At 39.6% G+C, this 19779-nt stretch overlaps 1 protein-coding gene across 14 annotated transcripts in view; it reads left to right on the top strand.

Moving 5' to 3' along the window:
- Nucleotides 1-19779, top strand: part of NAV3 (neuron navigator 3) — a 515975-nt gene that overhangs the window by 396366 nt on the left and 99830 nt on the right. For all 14 annotated transcript variants that reach the window (XM_068190278.1, XM_068190277.1, XM_068190279.1 and 11 more), the window contains 3 exons: nucleotides 10332-10440; nucleotides 12516-12899; nucleotides 16251-16370. In XM_068190278.1, coding sequence (XP_068046379.1) covers nucleotides 10332-10440; nucleotides 12516-12899; nucleotides 16251-16370 — 613 coding nt within the window. The remainder of the gene's footprint in view (nucleotides 1-10331; nucleotides 10441-12515; nucleotides 12900-16250; nucleotides 16371-19779) is intronic.

Here is a 19779-nt window from a genome sequence, read left to right on the forward strand (position 1 = left end):
GGGAGGCTGGTGTAGGCATGGACTCAGAAGTGTGGCTTGTGCTTGTCCTGATAAAACTGGGCAACCTCTATATTTTTATCTTGTCACCAGTAATCTGCTGCTTTTGGTGAATATATACATGGCTTATGCCTAAAGCCAGTTCTGCATCTTGGTAGAGGTACTGTAAATACGTTACTTTGTCTCTGAAGGGAATTTGTTCTAGATGTGATCTGCAGACTTTTTCCTACTTTTTTCCCCCTTTGAATATTCCACAGCTCAGCCAGAGCAGCCCCAAGTGTTTCCACAGTTCACATGCAGATCAGCACTAGAGTAGACCTAGAGCAGTTTTTAGTCTTCCTGCACACCTTGAATCCCCTCTGTGTGCACAGCTCCAGTGATACATGCACTCCCACTGAATGAGCCCTGTTTGTAGGCATGAGACACCTGAGGACTAGTTCTGGTGTGTTCTGTGTGTGGTAGGCTTGTTGTGGCATGTGGCACCCAGGTGTGCAGACCTCTGTCTGAGAAATCCCAGACAGAATCTGAGTCCCCTAAATAAGGAACAATTCTGCATTCAAGTATGAACACAATTTCTTGCATGTACCATTTGCCTCAACAAGACTACTCAGTATCTATCCACTCAGTTTCTACAAAACTGGAATATACCTTTATAAACAGGATTATAAAATTATAATGACAATAAAGGCTAATAAATTAATGCAGGTTGCTTGTTGTTATTCATGGTATGTCTGGGAACAAGTTGTTCAGACTTTCTTACCAACTATTTCTTCTTAAAGTAGCTGTGATATTTATTACCTTCTGCAGCAGGTTTATTGGAGAAGGATGTCAGCAAGTTAATTAGTTAATAATCCATTGTAAACTGTACATGTCAGTAAACTACTAAGTATTATTTTATGAAATCAGTGATAACATTTGGCTTTCACAAGTGCTGGCATGTTCTAAGAGCTTAATGCTAAGTGTTTGATTAAGTAATTATTCATGAATCTATAAATATTGACTAATTATTTGAAATCTGATGGATGAAGCAGAAATGAAACAGTACTTTTAAAAGTTATAGGCCTATCTCAATGGCAGAATTAGCATAAAAACATTCAAATTTAAATATTTTATGTTTATTGTGCTTAATGTTTTGTTCTCTGAAAGAAATAATTAATACATGCAGGAATAGTTTACATTTTTTCAAGTAAGCGTAGCTGAAGAGATTCATAATCTTACGCATTTCCATATCTATTACATAATTCATTTGTAGGATTCTAAACCATCCACTGAGACTTCAAAGAAAGTCTTATCTGACAGGAAAATTTGCTCAAAGATTATTAGTTCTTAAATTAATTTTTATAATTCCTTTTATGAAGGAGAGAGTAAAAATAAAGTAGTATATTACACTGACTGTGATGGATTGAGGAAGTTCCCTAAGATGTTCTTGATGTAAACATATTCCTGCTTGGTGGGTGGAGAACACAATGAATTGCAAGGTAGTTGGGGAATAATGCTGCCATGATGTTTGCTCTCCTCTAGTCTCCTATACTTTCTTCTTACCATAGAAAGATGTATTTTTTGGTTGCTATATTAAACATTTTAATATGGAGAGCTGAGCTTTAGAAAGTCCATTTTCAGGAAATAAATCTAAGAACTTTCCACATTGCAATTTTATGTTTTGGCAAATGACACCCTGCAGAGAGATGTGGTAAAGTACAAGGATAAATTCAATGTTGTTTCTACTGAGTACTTGGTCTAAGATAAATAAGTATCTATTATATATGGGGATGATCAGAATGACCTGTCAAGCAAGTGAGGCAATGGGATTAATGGGAGAAAAGTTCATATAACTTTATAATTTTATAAAGAGATGTAGTAAAATGTGTGTACACAGGAAGGCTGAATGAAGGTTGTGTGTAGCCTCAGTACCTCTGTATAACAGCATTGGACTCACTGTGTTTTCAGTGTATCAGTGTATTTCAAAATGAGGCAGATGAATGCTGCAGCTGCCAGCTACACGGCTCTTACATGGTCCAGGTGTCATTCCCTTTTCAGTCTGATGGTCTGTGACCTGTGTGCTGCTGAAGCTGGGCTGCAATGAGCAGCTCAGCTGGTACGAGTAACACGTCAGCAGAGACACTGAGGCCCACTGGGTTGCCCAGGACGCGGCTGTGCCACTACCAGAAATCCGTCCAGCCTGGAGGTGTGTGTCACCTCTGGACAGCACCGTATGTGAGGTTTGGTGTGGCTCATTGGGTGAACATTTTTCATCCCATAACTTTTTCTGCTCCCAGCTAGAAAGAGGACTGACTATGCCTGTCCAATTCTGGCAGGCTTGTATCTGCTGTCTCATGTTGGAGCCGAGCAGCTGTGCACTGCTTCCCTAGCAGAGCAGTGCAGAGCACAAGGGGTGTGCCCTGCCCACAGGGGTTCCTGAGGCCAGCTGCAGCTCTGCAGTGCACACTGCTGTGTATGACCACGCATGCTGGGAGCCTGGATGGAGGCAGAGCGGGTCCACTTCTGCCTACAGCTTACTATGGAGACAAGTCACTCCTTGCAGGTGTTTAGGCATGAAAGGGCAGGTAGGGAAGTTATTCATGGATTTGAAATATCAGGGAGAGATTCAGACTTGCTCTTTATGGTAGGAAAAGAGCCTGTTCTCTTGATTCCAAGACAATCACCAAAAGAACTTTGGCATCACAGAGCCAAATCACAGAATCACAGTCTGATTTGGTTTGGAATGGACCCAGAAGGATCATCAAGTCCAGCTCCTAAGTGAATGGCCCACACAGGGATTGGATCCACGACCTTTGCACTGTGCTCTGGCCAACTGAGCTAAAAATCCTTCCTGTTAATTCAAAATATAGCATGGATAATACTGTACCAATTTGAGTATAAATTTAGGATATAAAACCAATTAATGCAAAAAGAGTGAGACTACCCTTCTTTTTTGAAATTCTCTATTGTCAATACCTCCCTGTTAGGACTTTCTAACAACCACCGTTTAATCAGGCACATTAGACAGGCTGGGACAGCCACATGGCACTGTCAGTGCAGACCAACACAGGAGTGTGCAGGCTGTGCTGGAACCCCGTGACAACACCAGCGCCACACCAGCTCTGAGACACCATTGGCATCCACACCACACCTGCTCTGCTGCAGGCAGGCACCAGCACGTTCGTAAAACGCTTCCAAGAGCCCATATGTCACCGCAGCTGGCAGACCCTGGAGTAAGCACAGCAGTCTTATCTTTTGTTTCCATGCTGAAAAAGTGATAGGTGTTTAATATTTGGGACAGTTTTGTACTCGGGCAGACAGACCATTTCTCTTGTCTTCTCTTTGACTGTATGTTCTAGGTGGGGATGGGAGTGGTACCTCCTCTTGATGTGGAACATGTCTTTCTTGGAATTTGTCAGTGCTTTAATATGGAAAGCCACCATTACTTTAGACTACTGATTTTTTTTCTGAGTTATTCTGTGTTTCTGAGAGTTATCTAGGAAGAAATGTACCTTTCCTTTGAAATTTCCAAGAATTTTCCCCTGTGTATCTTCAAAAACTCTAAACTGAACCAGTAAAAGACAAGAAATACACACTGAGGCTTCTGTTAACATCTGTTTATTCATACAGGAAATCTGTGAACAGCTTGTAATTCTTAGGGTGGCATTTTTAAAGGTTATTTTTCTGTCAGGGTTTCTCAGGTAGAAACTTGAAACGAGCACATTTTCACACTGACAAAAGCAGTTTATTTTTATATAGTAGATTTATTATTTGTAGATTTCTGTATAATGTTTTGTGAAATTAATTTTCCCTAGATAAAAAAGTTTGTATCTAAAAAAGTTATATTTAAATTCAGGTATTTCTTTGTTCATCTGTCCATTATTTCTGGGACTAATACATTTTTCTTTGTGAGAAAAGTCGTGCATTTTAGCATGTCTTCTTTCTCTCTGGATAATGAATTTTAAAATAGCATTCAAAATTGCTGAACTTAGTTCAGACACAATAAACCAATTTGCTTTATAAAAAAAAATTGCTCCTCCTTTTATAGGTTTTCTTCAGAATATTGTGAAACAAGGATTTTTTACAGATTTTATAATTCTATACTAGCCTCCGAATCTCACAGAGGTGCAAACAGGGTAGTTTTCTAAGGAGAAAGAAATTAAATATTTCCTTTTATTAATCATTTTACCTGACAAATACTGTTGTGTTCCATGTCTTATGATATTAAATTACATTTTTTTTATTTAGAGCAGAAATTGCAGGACTGAAGGTCCTTTTGCAAGTCTGCTTTTAGCTTCCTGCATAGGGAGTAACAGTGATGAGGAAGAAATAGTTTTTCATCCTTACCTTTCAGGGAGAAAAATAGGATTTGACCATGAGCTAGATCTGTTAACTGTAGCATCCCATTGAGGTGAAGCTGTGTCTTGAAACCTGTGGCACTGTAAACTGGGCAGAGGCTTCTGTGTCTCCGGTTTAATTCACCAGGATGTTTGCTGCCATGGCAGCCAGCAGCATTCACTGCAGTAGCAGAGAAGAGTCATATATCTGGGAATGCAGGTTGAATACTAAAATGTAAGGAGGCTTGTGCTTCAGTGGTTAATTTTGGCTCTTTATTGAGCTCTGACGTGGAGGCTGTACTTGCAGTTCTGTGTCAGCCCATCTAAAGTGAAGAGCTGTGCACTAGGATCAGTCATGAGCTGGTGAGAGGGAGGGGAAAACCCGAGACAGTACTTGTGCCTACTTTGGATTTCAGAAGACAGCAGCTGTAGAAAGAGATGCAGGCCCATCACTCCGATGAGACTGGTGATTGGATGGAGAGGGGAAAACACAGTTGGCTTTTGGGATTACTTCTGTGCTGGAGCAGAGTGTTTGATCAACTCTCTTCTGCTTGAGAGAAACCTAAGTGAAAATGACTGTAAGTACTGCAGATTAATGTGACAGACAAGAAGTGGCTTAGCAGAGACAGCAGTGTAATTTTAAAGAAGATGACTGTGCCTGTCTAGTCCATTACAGTACGTAGAGTGCACGTGTGAGCTGTGTTTTCACTGCGAGTGCAAGTATGTGCTACCTGGGATGTGCAGCGTGCGGCGGTGCAGGGAGCACCGCCCGCACCTTTCAGGGGAATTGAGCTGCTGTCCATCTCATATGGAAAACATGAAATCTAACTGAGGTGAAGCCCCAGCCGGAAAGATGCAGCGGTCTGCTGAATTGTCAGTGTTTAAAGGCACGGAGGTTAGAAGAGGGTGTGTTCGTCTTCAGAAGCAGAAGTCTCTAACCAATCTCACGCTCATCAGTGAAGGGGAGAAGAGGCGATACTCATACAGGGAGAACTGGTTTGGAAACGCCTCCAAGTCCAGCCAGAGTTACCAACAGCGGCACGCAGAAGCTGGGTGCAGAGGCTCCCTGTCCAAGGCATTCTCGCAGTCAGTGCACTCTCTCTGCCACTCCAGCTTCACCACAACCCAAGCATTTCAGGGGATACCACCTGCTGGAAGTAGAACATCCAGGAGGTCAGGAGACCGGTGTACAGGTGAAGGCTTTCAGACTGACAATGAGGAAAGCAAAAAATCTGATTATGAAAATGCATCCTGCACATCCCATTTCCCCAGCGGGACCTGGGCAGAGGAGGAGGAGGAAGGGTGCTTGCATGAAGGGACTGCACATCTGGATGAAGATGTCATAATAACAATGCTGGGTGACCTAGAACAGGTCCTTTACACTGATATTTTAGGTAAGTTAACTTTGGCTTGACATCAGGAAGGGAAGGAGGAGACCCGAGTGTTAGCACATATCTGCGCAGAGCAGATTTTTGATCTTGACAGTGATTTCCCAAGACAGAACTGGGTTTATTTGCAGCAGTATGCAAAAACAGGGTCTAGCCATTTCTTCTTTGCTTACTATGACCTCTTAAGACTGTGTGAAATGAAGCCAAATGTCTAAATTGCTTGTGATGGGTGCAGAGGCAGCAGCAGCCTGTGAATAACTGAACATAGTTCGCATAGCTTTTTGAAAAATAAGGTGAAATATTTAAGTGCTATTAGTTTATTGTTAAATAAATCTATTTTAATTACATTTTTTCTCATTAATTTGAAACTGATATCTTGAATCTGTTTTGCGTGGGACAAAACATGTCTCAGCCTTCCTACAAACTGACCCTCCAGAATTTCTTCCCCCTTCTCTAGCCCCCCCTGCAGATAACTGCACCCCTACATGTGGAATTGTGAGTGCCAGGGTTTCAGTTCAGCTTAAATAGCCACTTCTGTTATATCTGTGCATGCCAGTGAGTATTTGAAGTCCACAGCCATAGGTGCTTCAAAGGCTTCTGTGTTACTTTTCATCTCTCAGCCCTTTAAGAGTGCTCAAAGTGTTCATTTCCAAAGCTTTGTTCTTCAGTCAGTTAAATGGTTGAAGTATCTGCTTGCTTTTCAAAGGTTATATGCCATGTGTCTAGCCTGGAGCTTCTTGCTTGTAGATATGTTAGCCCTGATTGTGTTTAAACATTAAGGACAAAATTTTTGCTGTCTATGTAGTGTAAAAAGCTGTTATCTCAAAACAAGAAAGAAATAAGAATTATCTTTGTATGCATACCTTTTATTATTAGACTGTACCAGTATGTTAAAAGGGCTTCTGATAGAGATCAAAAGCTTGCTAGCACAGGAGACTGAGCTTTAACCTGCCTCTGCTCCTCTTCAGCTGTTTGTCACTGGCAAATCCCTGCTCTCTTGTAAGCCTCAGTTTCCTTGCTTGCAGGGTTAAACTGGTGCTTTCCTTTCTGAATTGAGTTAATATCTCATAGTGGACAATTCTCTGGGGAAATGTTTATTATTTGAAAATCCTTTCATGTAAATCAGACAATTGATGGAATTGTAACTCTCCCATTTGCTTTGGGCTGTGATTACATGTACAGAAAAACAGAAATTATTGTGAACGGTATTATTGAATGTGAAATTATTAGGGAGCTTCAGAAATGTGAATGTAAAAGTCTGACCTGGGTATCTAGTGGTTTCTGTAAAACGTCTGTTTTGATTTCCTGTAAATGTATCTCACACAGTGTAAGAAAACAGTGTATTTTCCAGAAATTTACTGAGGGAATAATGATTCACTGTTTATAGGCAAAAAATTTGGGGACAATATTTTTGAAAATTCATGTTTAATATAAATGATGAAGCTACAAATGATTGCAAAAAATGGCCTTCTTGTAAGAAGAACAGAATTTTGACAGAAAGTTTCAGGTTACCCTAGTTGTAGACTTATCCCCATCTCCCCATGTGTGAAACAGAACATTTTTTTCTTAGTGTACAAACCAGAATCACTTGAGATAACAAGACCAGGAGCTTTTCTGATATGTTAGGTCCTGCAAATATGGCTAGACTCTATGATGACAGTGTGCCATATTATAAGAAACAAGGTACCCAGAGGAGTCTGGGATCCCTTTGAACCCAATCCTGATTCAATAAGCACCACAGTGTCTCCACTAGCAGGCACGGTGTAGCTAGTTTTCAGAAAAATTAACACATTCATCATCCCTATGGTCCTCTTTAGAGAAGGAGGCTTGATGTCTATGGGGAGTCAGTGCTGTCGTGAAAACATAAGATCTTGTACTCAGTACAGAATATTTTTTCACTGTCAACTGTTTATACTTTCTGACTTGTTCATGCATGGTACAGCAGGATTCCAGTGACATTTAGAAAATGATGGAAAGAAAAAAGAATTATTCCTTTCAAATCACTCTAGCAATTGGTGTGAGATTTTTTTAAATAGTACTTTGTAGTATTTTAATATAATTAAACTTCAGTTTTAACTTTTTTTTTTTCATGAAAATTGGTGGAAATTATCTGCTGTGTCATTGAGAGATCAAAAGAGATTAGATATCAAGCTTTTCACCTCTGCAGGATAGAATAGCAGCAATTTAATGGTATAATTTGTCTGAAAGCGAAGTGTTCTTCACTGTGAAAATATATTTTGGCAGCTTGCCATATATGTACCTTTTTATTTAATGTATTGCAATTATACCTCAAGGCTTTGTTATGCCATTTACTGTGCAATACATATTAAAAAAGACAGCTGCTGTCATTTTTGCTGCAAGAATTTGCGATGTTAACATACAGCAAAGGACAACTGACGAGGATAAACAAGGAAGGAAAAGGGCAATGTCACTGTAAAATATGAATTGTATTCAGTTACTCAAATTAATATAAAGGTAAAAGTATTGCTTTGCCTTTCATTTTCCCTGCATAGACCCCAGAATTTGTCTTTCTGTGTAAATAGAACATTTTCTTATACCAACAAGCTATTCCTTCCCCTCTGGTTCAAGGCAGGGCAGGTAACATTTCCTGGATCTTCCATGTATAGGTATTATGGCAGGAATATAATGTGCTCCTGGAAGCCAATTTGAATGCATTTGGCAGAGCAGGGAAAGCAAAGGGCAGTGATTGAGGAACTGAGTGCACCACAGACAACTGGCTGGAGGCAGGCATGGACAGTGTGCCTGGAAATTGTCTGGGCTTTAAAAAGGATTTACAGGATGTAAATGTTTTCAGCTTAGCCTGGCCATGAGCCCTTTTGCCTCACAGGGAACTCCAGGGTGTTACAGAAACTTCTGCTAAGAGTTGATGGGATCCATTGATTGCCAGTGCTCTAGCAAACACAGTTGTTAGTGTGCTAGAAACATGGGAACAGTTGTAACTAATTTCAGTGACTGCAGACATTTACCTCTTGCACGACACTACATGTAAAAATGTACACAGGTAGTTTATTTTATGAAACTAAATATTGTGAACAGACGTGGCCTTGGGGTGTGGCTTGAGAAGAGAGAGTTTGGCAGCAGTGCAGGGGCTGTATCCCCACTTTCTTTTCCCATCCCGCCCAGGTGTTGATTCCGCTGTCAGTTCCATGGTGCCAAACCAGATGTTTATAGACATTGGCATCATTAAGGCACTGAATAATTTTTTTTGAGTCATGAAATAGGCAAACATAATTTCCCAAAGGACTGTTTGCCTGCAGCAAAGAGGACAGAAGGCACAACCAGGGCAGGGTAGATGGGAAAACCTCAGAATGGCATTGCTGTGAAAGCTGGTTTGACATTAAGCCACAACTGCAGGTTATGTTGGCTAGTTCAATGCATCGTTTGCCTGTTGAGGAGGAATTAAAGTTTACATAGAATTTATATGAAATAATTTATTTCCATTTAATGTCAGAAGTTGAGATTTTTCTTAGCAGCATACGTAGTGTTTGGGCAATAGGACCTGACTACAGGTCAGTGAGGTCTGTCTGTGAGGTATGATGTGATTGATAGAGTCAAAAAGGAATTATTTGCCATTCAAGTTCAGCATTTTACATTTAATTCTAATACTGATGTTTCTTGCCAGCATTCTTACAAGCAACAGATACAGGACATGATCAGAAATAGAACACTAGCCTTGAACAAATCAGAGATTTTTGTCATAGAATTTCTTTTGAAATTCTCTTGTTCAAAAGTAAAATGAATTAAACTTCCTTGATTTATGAATTTCCTAGAAAACCTGCATTTCTGTTTCTTTGTGTATGACCACTGGAGGCTTCTTTGAGGTTTATGATGTTTCTCCTTTGTAACATATCATATATAACTTCTCTCCTTTTTTAAATTTATTTTTAATTGTATGAAGTAAACATTGTTCTGGATGTTCCAGGTGAAGTTCTGAAAGCCTCATTATCTGAGATATGAGACTAGCTTTTCACAATGGATCCTGAAGGATGTTGAAACCTCTAATTGTATAAATGATGAGTGTGCTTACAGTGTTCAGATTTGTATCCCAAGAAGCGTATTTTATTTTATCCCATATGAAGAATAATGTCCCTCTTCAGGAAAGCATTACAGTCCAGGAAAGATGCTTTATTAAGTGCCTTACTTAAGAAGTACTTTGAAATAGCCTGTGTTAAGTGAATGCTGAAGAGTTGTTCTAAGAGTCATCCTAGTTTTTTCTGGAATGACAGATCACAGATTTACTGTGGCTTTTTCTCCTACTGAGTTATGTAAAATGTCAAGGACTAGAAAGGGACTTTATAATATATCAAGTGGTCTGGGGCTGCATCATGCCTTGATTACAGGGGATAAAAATCCCAACAATGTAAATCAGAGTTTCATTAATAGATTTGGGCCTTAACAGGGATACTTTGATGGGGTTTTTTACATACCACATGTTATTTAGAAGCATAGATGTGTTTTATTAATGAAAGGATGAAGTTTTATTTTTTTAAATATTAAAATATATTTTCAATCATATTTGTGCATTCTCAGCTGGATGCATATGTGCACTTTATTCAACCTTATAAACTCACATGCTGAAGTGTATGCTGGTTTTACTCTTTTCTTCCAGGGGAAGACCCTGAAACAAGAAGAATGAGAACCGTCAAGAATATTGCAGACCTGAGACAGAATTTGGAAGAAACCATGTCCAGCCTAAGAGGGACCCAGATAAGCCACAGGTATACTGGTTTTGTGTAGACTACTAAAAATATGGACCATGGGACAGTATTACTAATTGCTGAATGAATGAGAGGCTTGCAAGGGAAAATTATCTATGACACTAAACTGCCTTAGCAACTTACATGTGACGTTAATATACTATACTGTCTAAGTGTCCTATACAATCATTCATAAAGACAGTTATTGTTTCATGCACACTTATTTAGAAGCTGATAAAATTTATTCTAGGTAATTTTATAAGTAGATGTTGGGGATGAGATCAAATGCAAGGAAAAATGTAAATGTAAAAAATAAATAAGTCAGCAATGAGAAAAAGACACACTGGTGTAGTGTTACAGTTTTGAGCTCTCCAGGTGTTTTTTTCCTCTCCTTTCCTTTTCTTCCCACATGAGCTCCCCTTTAATTTTGTTACAGATAATCCACCACCTTCTGATTGGTCCCTGGGGTCTCTGCTAATTTCGTAACACACAAAACATGTCTCAAGTATTCCATGCATGTGATTATTTTCAATCACACTAAGTCATACACTTATATGGTGGATTTTCCACCAAAATAGTTCTCCCACAGCACCTCACATGCACAGATTAATAAAACCTCTAGTGTGGATATTCTCAGTTCAGTCAGAGAGAAAAAGAGAAGGTTTTCTAACCAGGCAAGAGCCTGGGAGACAGTTGGGAAAGAATGTAAATAATTCTCTAATCTCTCTTGTTGTTCACATTGTTTATAGATATGTTCTGCCACTGTGCGTCATTCACTGCACACCAATGGTGTGAGATGTTTTTACTCTAAGACCAATGAAATTAGTCCACACGATATTCCCTATAAATAGAGCGTTGCTTTTGAAATAAATGAGAGTTAATTCTCTTTGCCTTTGAGTCTTCTCGTTACCGTCTTGCTCTACGGCAACACTCTAGGGTCGATATTCTCTTGTTCTAATCTTGGTTAAGATACTGGGTGTTTGGCACCATTCCCACAAGTAGTGGTTATAGAATTATGGAACCATAAAATTGTTTCGTTTGGAAAAGACCTATAAGATTACCAAGTCCAACCATTAGCTCAGCACTGCCAAGTCCACCAATAAATTCTGTCCCAAAGTGTCGCATCTACAAGTCTTGTAGATACTTCCAGTAATGGCGACTTCACCTCTTCCCTGGACAGCCCATCCATGAAGAAACTTTTCCTCATATCTACTGTAAACTTCCCCTGTTACAACTTGAGGCCATTTCCTCTTGTCATATCACTCGTTATCTAGGGGAAGAGGCCAATCCCTATCTGACTGCAACCTCCTTTCAGGCATTTCTAAAGAGTGGTAAGGTCTCCCCTGAGCCTCCTTTTGTCCAGGCCACTCCCTCAGCCACTCCTCATCAGACTTGTGCTCCAGACTCTTCACCAGCTCCGTTGCCCTTCTCTGGACACACTCCAGCACCTCAGTGTCTTTCTTGTACCAAGGAGCCCAGAACTGGACATGGGATTTGATGTGTGGCCTCACCAGTGCCAAGTAGAGGGGGATAAAAATTTCCCTGCTCCTGCTGGCCACACTATTTCTGATTCAGGCCAGGATGCCACTGGCCTTCTTGGCCACCTGGGCACATGCTGGCTCATGTTCAGCCACTGTCACCAGCACACCCAGCTCTTTTTTTGCTGGGCTGCTTTCCAGCCACTCTGTCCCCAGCCTGTAGCACTGCATGGGGTTGTTGGGATGCAAGTGTAGGACTCAGTTCTTGGCCTTGTTGAACCTCACACAATTGGCCTCAGCCTACTGATCCAGCCTGTCCAGATCCCTCTGCAGAGCCTTCCTGCCCTCCAGCAGATCAACACTCCTGCCAGACTTTCTGTCATCAGGACAGCGAGTGAGGGGGCACTCAATCCCCTCATCCAAGTCATTTATAAAGATACTAAACAGGACTGGCCTCAGTACTGAGGGGCATATACAAGCATATGTGTGCATATGGTGAAAGCACATAAGCACAAAGAATTTTTAAAAACAAATGTACTTTCCTCCAGCCTTCACTTTTCTTGATTTCTCAGGAACATAGAAAGCACAGTTCACTGACTTCTCCATTTTGTTTGGCAGCACATTGGAGACAACTTTTGACAGCACTGTGACAACTGAGGTGAATGGGAGAAGCATACCAAGCTTATCCAGCCGATCGACCCCTGTGACTTGGAGGCTGGGGCAGGCCAGTCCTCGGCTGCAGGCCGGAGATGCTCCATCCCTGGGTGCTGGTTATCCTCGCAGCAGTGCAAGTCGCTTCATCCACACAGACCCTTCTCGGTTCATGTACACCACCCCGCTTCGCCGAGCTGCTGTTTCTCGCCTTGGAAATATCTCACAGATTGATATGAGTGAGAAGGGAACTGGTGATTTGGACATATCCTCTGAAGCTGACGTTGGTGGCTACATGAGTGATGGAGACATTCTTGGGAAAAGCCTGAGGACTGATGACATCAACAGTGGGTAAGTAGCACATATTCCCCATTTGAACTAATACATGATTGGCTGGAGTAGAAGGATTTTTCTGAAAATTTTGGCACACAAGCAGAAGTTGCATTATAGTTGCAATATTTAAATATACATATTAAAAAATAAACCTCTAATCTGACAGTGACACTCTCAGCTGCCTTCAAATTCTGTTCTTCTCCTTTAACATCAAATGACTTTGCTGTGAACTTTGTGTTCCACTATTACTTACTGGAAACTTACTGGAAAATTCTGGTTGTCCTGTGAACCAGCGTTTTGCATTGCTTTCCCTGGGATGAGTCTTCTTTTGGTATTTTTATGTTTTGTTTGAGATGATAGGTATGGCAATGGATGCAGCTGATGAAAAGCAGTTGTTGGCAGCACTGATTTTCTGTTTCCACTTTAGACATTGTCTGGCATAGTCATTGTAATGGGCCTTTATAGTAGGTTTTCAACTGTGAATATCATTTGAGCAGCAGCAATATCTTTTCATAAAAGACATGACCAGTTACTCTCTTAGTATATCCAGGAGGAAGAATCACAATTATTTTCATTTGCTCAATCAATTAGGGTAGTGCAATTTGAGATACTGCATTCCCTGTGTTTTGAATTCAGCAATTCTTATATCAGTCTAGGAACACAAGTCACTTCAGTCCTGTGTATGTTAGAACTCCTAGACCATCATTAAAAAATAACAGCCATGTTACAGTTCTACTTAAATTACTGGTCAGTAGTAGCATCTCAAGGCTGCTTGCTGACTGGTGTAACACTATGTTAAATAGAAGTTCCATGCAGTACCTGGTCAAGTCACATCACACTGCTTCACTCTATAATTTCAGAATTCTTGCTGTCAGTCTAATCTCTTAGTTTGAAGTATAGCTATGATTAGAGAATAGTGGGGGATGAAATTGAGTATGATACATTCCTAAAGGCAAATCTAATTCTGTGATCAAAGCTCTCTCTAGAGTAGTGTCTCATCTCAAGCACCATTCAAAGATAGATCTCTAGAAAAAGCATAATTTTAAAGAAAGCATATTCCTGTATCTCCCTGGTCTACTTTTTCAGTGATCTGTGTATGGAGCACTGCTGACAACATTGTCCACAACACATCATTAATGACTGTCAAGCAGGATGCCATATTTATATATGCTAGAAAAGAGAAAATACATATGGACAATATGATACTTTAATGTCTGAGGACCTCTTATCATAAAGGAAATAGTAATGCTGTCTTAGACAGATACACGGTTTTATTAAAATTTTTAAAAAAGGGAATCCTTTGCAGTGCCTCATGGGTTGTATTAATTAGCTTATCACATTAAAGGTGAATATAGTCATCTTATTTGACTTTGCAACTGTAATAAGGATAATTCAATAGATAGTAAGTTGCTCTGTGCTCAGTTAACATTTTTAGGTGCAGTAAATGTTAAAAACAATTTGATAAGCTCTGAAATTTCAGGATTCACTGAGGCATGTAAAGTCTTATCTCCTCTATGCCTCTTCCATTATCAGTTTAATTTCTTTAAACATTTGGGGAAAAGAATGCAGCAGTAATTAGAAATTAGTGTGAGGAAGGCCTGTTGCACTTGTCAAGTCTCACCTTACTTACAGAGGAAAAAAAATGCATATAGTTTGGATTGCATTCAAGCCACAGCTAAATTTAATATGCAATTCTAGAGCTGTGGAATCTACTGGATAATTCAAGGCTAGCTAAATAATCTGTCAAAAAAGTCTGAATTTTGTCTTTAATAAAAAGATGAATATAATATGTAAATGTGGCTGTTAATTTGCCGTTGAAAACAAATGTGAAGTTACCTTCTCCAAACTCCAGATACTAAGGCTTCAGAAATGCTTTGCCAAACCGCTGGCCAAATCTTCTCCATGCATTAAAACGCCTCAGAGTTTTGTTTAAAATAATCAATGGAACCCTTTGTGTTTTAATGCACTTGAGGTTGCCTTCATCCATACTGCCACCCAGGACACAATGCCTTCTCAGACTGGAACTACCACGCAGGGCTCCACTACTGCAGCTTTGCTCTCAAGGCCCGCATCTGTTCAGCCACCCCGAACCACATGGGTGGAGGCAGAGGCAGGTGCTCCCAGACTGCTGAATTGGCCCTCAGGTCTCTGTCACAGATGATTTCAATTAAATCTGCTCCCAGAAGGAACCACAGGGAGAGGGCCAACAGAACAGCTGGAGTAGAAGCAGTGTGTGTGTGTGCGCGTGCGTGCCTTGGTTTGTGCTTGGGAATCTGTGCAATTACTAAAGTTAAATGTTTGTGTGCTTGCATGCATGCTTAGACTCAAAGGTGTGTTTGTGTGGCACCATTTCATGGCTCAAGGAGAGCTTGTGTTAAAGATTGAATCATGAGTAAACTCTGGGAGATCATTTTAGCCATCAACCTAACATTGGGACTACACCTATTTCAGTAAGTCTGTGCTTTATTTTTAATAGGTTCGGTGAGGTGCAGAATTTTTTTCTGAATATGTGTGCTTCTGTGTTCAGTGCCATTCATGTGCATGGTCCTTCAAAAATAAATTTATACTAACTTTGTTGGTAAATTAAAGTTATCAGAAAATACAAGAAGGAAACAGAAAGAACAAGAGGCTAAGAGGGAGGACAGTTTAACAAAAGATCCTTTGAGAACATAATGGAGAAGTCCTGTGGGTAAGACAGGCTGGTGATGCTGCTCCCTTGTAAGTGCCAAGACATTTCAGAGAGACAACCAAACTGCAGGTAGACATTCCAGAAATTATTGGTGGTACTTCTTATTCATAAACTTTTAATGGACCTCTAGTGAGTAAACAGCACTATACTCACTGTTTCATTCATTAGACATGCATTATAATGTGAAGTGGTGAGAATCAAGTTAAAGGAACACACATAAAAAAATATTCTTAAATATCATTGTAAGGTCTTCAGTGGCTAGCTCTCTCTTTCATATCTGAATAATTGGATCCCAACAGCAGGGACTATGAATTTGGGTTCCTAATTCCTTGGCTTTTTAGCTAGATTGATGTTGCTTGCACCTGGTGCTATTTTTTGGCAAAACCACAGTATTTAAAATGTGCTTTTGGACATACTTGAGGGCTTCAGTCTAAAAATATTTTAGTAAAAGAGGTTGGCCTGTAAGCCATCACAGAAAAAGGCAAATGATCCCAGAAAACAGGCAGATACCCAATCTCCCTGTGCCGGACACATAAAGTGGGACTATTTAGTATAAGTCTACCATCTAATAAGTCAACCTGTACCTTAAACATTTGAATTTCACAGACCATTAACTTTAAAGTGAAACACGTTGCCAGATGGCTGCATTTCCCACTGCTTGACCACAAGTTTATTTTCAGGTACATGACAGATGGAGGACTCAACCTATATACAAGAAGTCTGAACCGAATACCAGACCTTGCTGCCTCTCGAGACGTCATCCAGAGAGGGGTTCATGACGTGACTGTGGATGCTGACAGGTAACAGTGCTTTGCTAAGTAAAAACCTGTTTGAGCTCTATAAATATTTTGCATCCTTCATACTTGCTAAAATACCATAGAAGGAACAGGAAGCAAGCTTCTGAGGCTGCAAGTTTTCTGAGCACCCAAAGTAGCAAATACCACAGTGAGTGGGGGAAAAAAACAAATTTCTCACATGGGAACGAGACTCAGGAAGAACTTTTTGTTGTAGATGTATATTAAGGAGCTCAGACCTTATTTGCAATCTTAAACTTCTGAAATGGGATATGATTTTTACAGGTTGCCTTATCAGTTGACGAGCAAAGGGAAAATTCACATGGTCTCTAGGCAGCAGACAGCTTGTGTGTGCCTGGTGGCATGGTCCAAACATATGTTTGGATTTGGCTAGAACTAGAACAATGGTCTTGTCCACCTGTTTTGTCCTTTGCAAGTATCAGAAGAAGGCAGTACTGGCAAGTAGTGAGAAGTGAGAATTGGGGTTCTATCCCATTGTTTGTACAGTGTAATAAAACAAACAAGTCCATCCTGCCCTTATATATGGGTGTCAGCATAAAAACATATTCCCACTAGTATGCCTCTTTCTTTTCCTTAAGCTTAAAGTAGATTCATATTGGTGGCTTGTATCCACATCTGAGAAATAAAAAATCATAGCTCAGCTTTTGCAGAACGTGGAGCTCTCAGCACTGAGGTTTTGGTCAGACCATCATAGAGATAAGGAACAGCTGTGAAATTTGGCAGTCTAAAATGTTATGGGGTCGATTTGAATGCCCTTGTTTTAAAATCTAGTTTCATTTAGGAAAAAAGAAAAAAGTATTGAATCACAAAGGGGGCGAAGGGGGAAAAGGTTCATGGAGTTGTTCTGGTTTTATAAACCTGACAAATTAGTTGAAGAAGTTCTAGGATATTTACCTAGGTATGATATAACTTTTACTTTTCACATTTTCTGATGAAAATATGCCTGTGAGGTAAGTCAGGAATAGTCTGCATTGGTCAAGCAGTGCAAGCAATGCATCAGGATAAAGGACATAATTTTCATCTAGGAAACCAGTTACTTAAAAAAGAAGGTTGCTTTAGCTGACATCAGAGCATTTGTTGACCTTGCAGAAAAACCCTATTTTAGACAGAAATTCAAATGAACACGGATAGGTTCTTTGGAATGCAAGCATTAACATGATGCAAAGACCAGCGAAAGTGTACGGTAGGTGTTTAAGAAAATAATTTGGATAGAACTCAGGCAGTAACAGAAGGAGAAAATGAGAAATGAAATGTGGGCAGGAGGGACTTTTGTGGAGCTCTGTATGTGAGAACAGGAGCCTTATGCTCAAAGTGAGAGAGAGGGTAGAGAATTTAGAGTCTGGCAGACATGTCATTAGAGAATGTCACGACTGCCCGCATTTTTGTATGTCTCTCTTTTTTCCCTTGGGAGTGAAGTTATTATAGCTCTTCCCACCATGTAAGATTCTCACCTAGGTTTCAAACCACACAGATTTCCCCTGGGGGAAGATAAATAAACAAAGAGGTTCAAAATAAGGGATTTTTTACTTTTTCTTAGTATTCCTCAAGTTCTAGATGTCACTCAAACACTGGATGCTTATTTGTCTTAATGAAGGTATTTGTTTGTTCTGTACAGTGTGCAGATTCATACATATTTTGCAGAGTCTATAATCTACAAATGTGAAGTAGAACTTCAAGTAATGACTGATTTCCCTTACACAAAGAAAGCAAGCTGGATTCCTATGGTTTTCTAGACCCTCTAAATGAGATTTCATAGTATATATTATTTTAATATTTAATTAAAAGGTTTTTCATAATGCACGGGCATAAGGTATTTAAATTATGGCTATTCAGACAAATTCTGTCATTCCCTGAACTTTTAATACTTTACTTTTACAAACTTTATCATTCTTTGTGGATATAGGGGGGAGTTTTTTTACATATAAGTGCATGTTATTCCTTGACACAGCAAAAAGTTGTTTAGGAAGTGTAAAATGTAAATAATTTTTTGAGTTCTGGTGGTAATAAAACACATGCCTACCAAAACTGGTTGAAAAAAAACCTGTGGTAAGTAGAAAAATTTGTTTATGATGATCTTCTAGAATGTGTGCCACATTTATGATGTGAAATCAGGGGAAAAAAAGCAATAGAGATTGCTGAGACTTTGGCAGGGTAAGCTTCAGTCCTTCACAATAGTGTAGGTACCCAAGATCTCACATAGCCTTTTAGAACATTTTTTGTCTACTCTGAACAAAAACTAATAGGGTTTGTGTCACAGCTTCAAGGTATGCCTTGCCACTGGGATGATGAACTTCTGTGAAAGAGGATTATTCTCCTCACTGTCATCCCTGTACATATGTGAAGGACATATGCATTTTCTCTGTGGTATCATTACTATAAGCCAATTTCATAATTGTCATGATCTGCCCTTGCCTTTCTGTTGTAAAGGACTCTGCTGGCATCTTTTTTCAGGCAGAAAATAAATTATATGCTGCAAATATCTGCTTTACATTAGCAAGCGGGAGAGAAGTTTTGGTATTTTGCCCATTACTAGAGGCAGAACCTCTGCTGACAGCAATCCCATGCTCATGAAAACTCAACCTGGGTTTTTTCTGACAACTTAAGTTATAGCTTCTGCTTATATTTTAAAACTTTTTCTCTTTGTGAGCTGGCAGTACAATATTCTTTAGAGATGTGGACTGATATCTCCAAGGGTAATGCCATTTCTGGTAAATTTGTACTTTCAGATCTTTTTCTGGATCATGTAAAAAGACAGGCAGGTCCCCAGTGTGATGACACTAAATTGTTTTAGAGAGCACCTTTATCTCCACATCTTTCCAAAAAGCAAAGGATTGAAGGATCTCCATGTTGGAAATCTAGCCCTAGAGTGCTTATCCCCATAATAACATTGAATTGCTCTTTGAACTTCATAAAAGTTAAAGTCACAAAGTCAACATAAGCCAAGGCTTAAATGTTGTTTGCATAAAGCACATTGATGCAGAAAGTGGTACAGCAAACTTGCTTGTTCTGGTGAAAGAATTGTTAAGGCTGAAAGGACACTGGCAGCTTCAGATGTCAACAGTTGTTTCATTAAGTGTTGTTTTTTTATTTGTTTGTGGGTTTTTTATTTGTTTGTTTATGTTTAGGTTTTTTTTAATTGAACACTTTTTTTTTTTTTTTTTTTTTTATAAATACCTATTCCTTCCAATTTACCTTGTTTCAGTTACCATAAGAAATTAATCGGAGAGGAAGATGGATTTTCTTTATCGGGTATAACATGGGATATAACTAAGGGAGTTCTCAGTGGTATTATATTACATTTCATTTATTGTCCTGTCTACTTCCTCTACGCTCTAGCATTTGCCTCCTGGGACTTGTAGAGGGAATATTTGAGGAACTTGCTTGGATTTCAAAG

Source organism: Anomalospiza imberbis, chromosome 5, assembly GCF_031753505.1.
Source record: "Anomalospiza imberbis isolate Cuckoo-Finch-1a 21T00152 chromosome 5, ASM3175350v1, whole genome shotgun sequence".
Lineage (NCBI taxonomy): Eukaryota > Metazoa > Chordata > Aves > Passeriformes > Viduidae > Anomalospiza > Anomalospiza imberbis.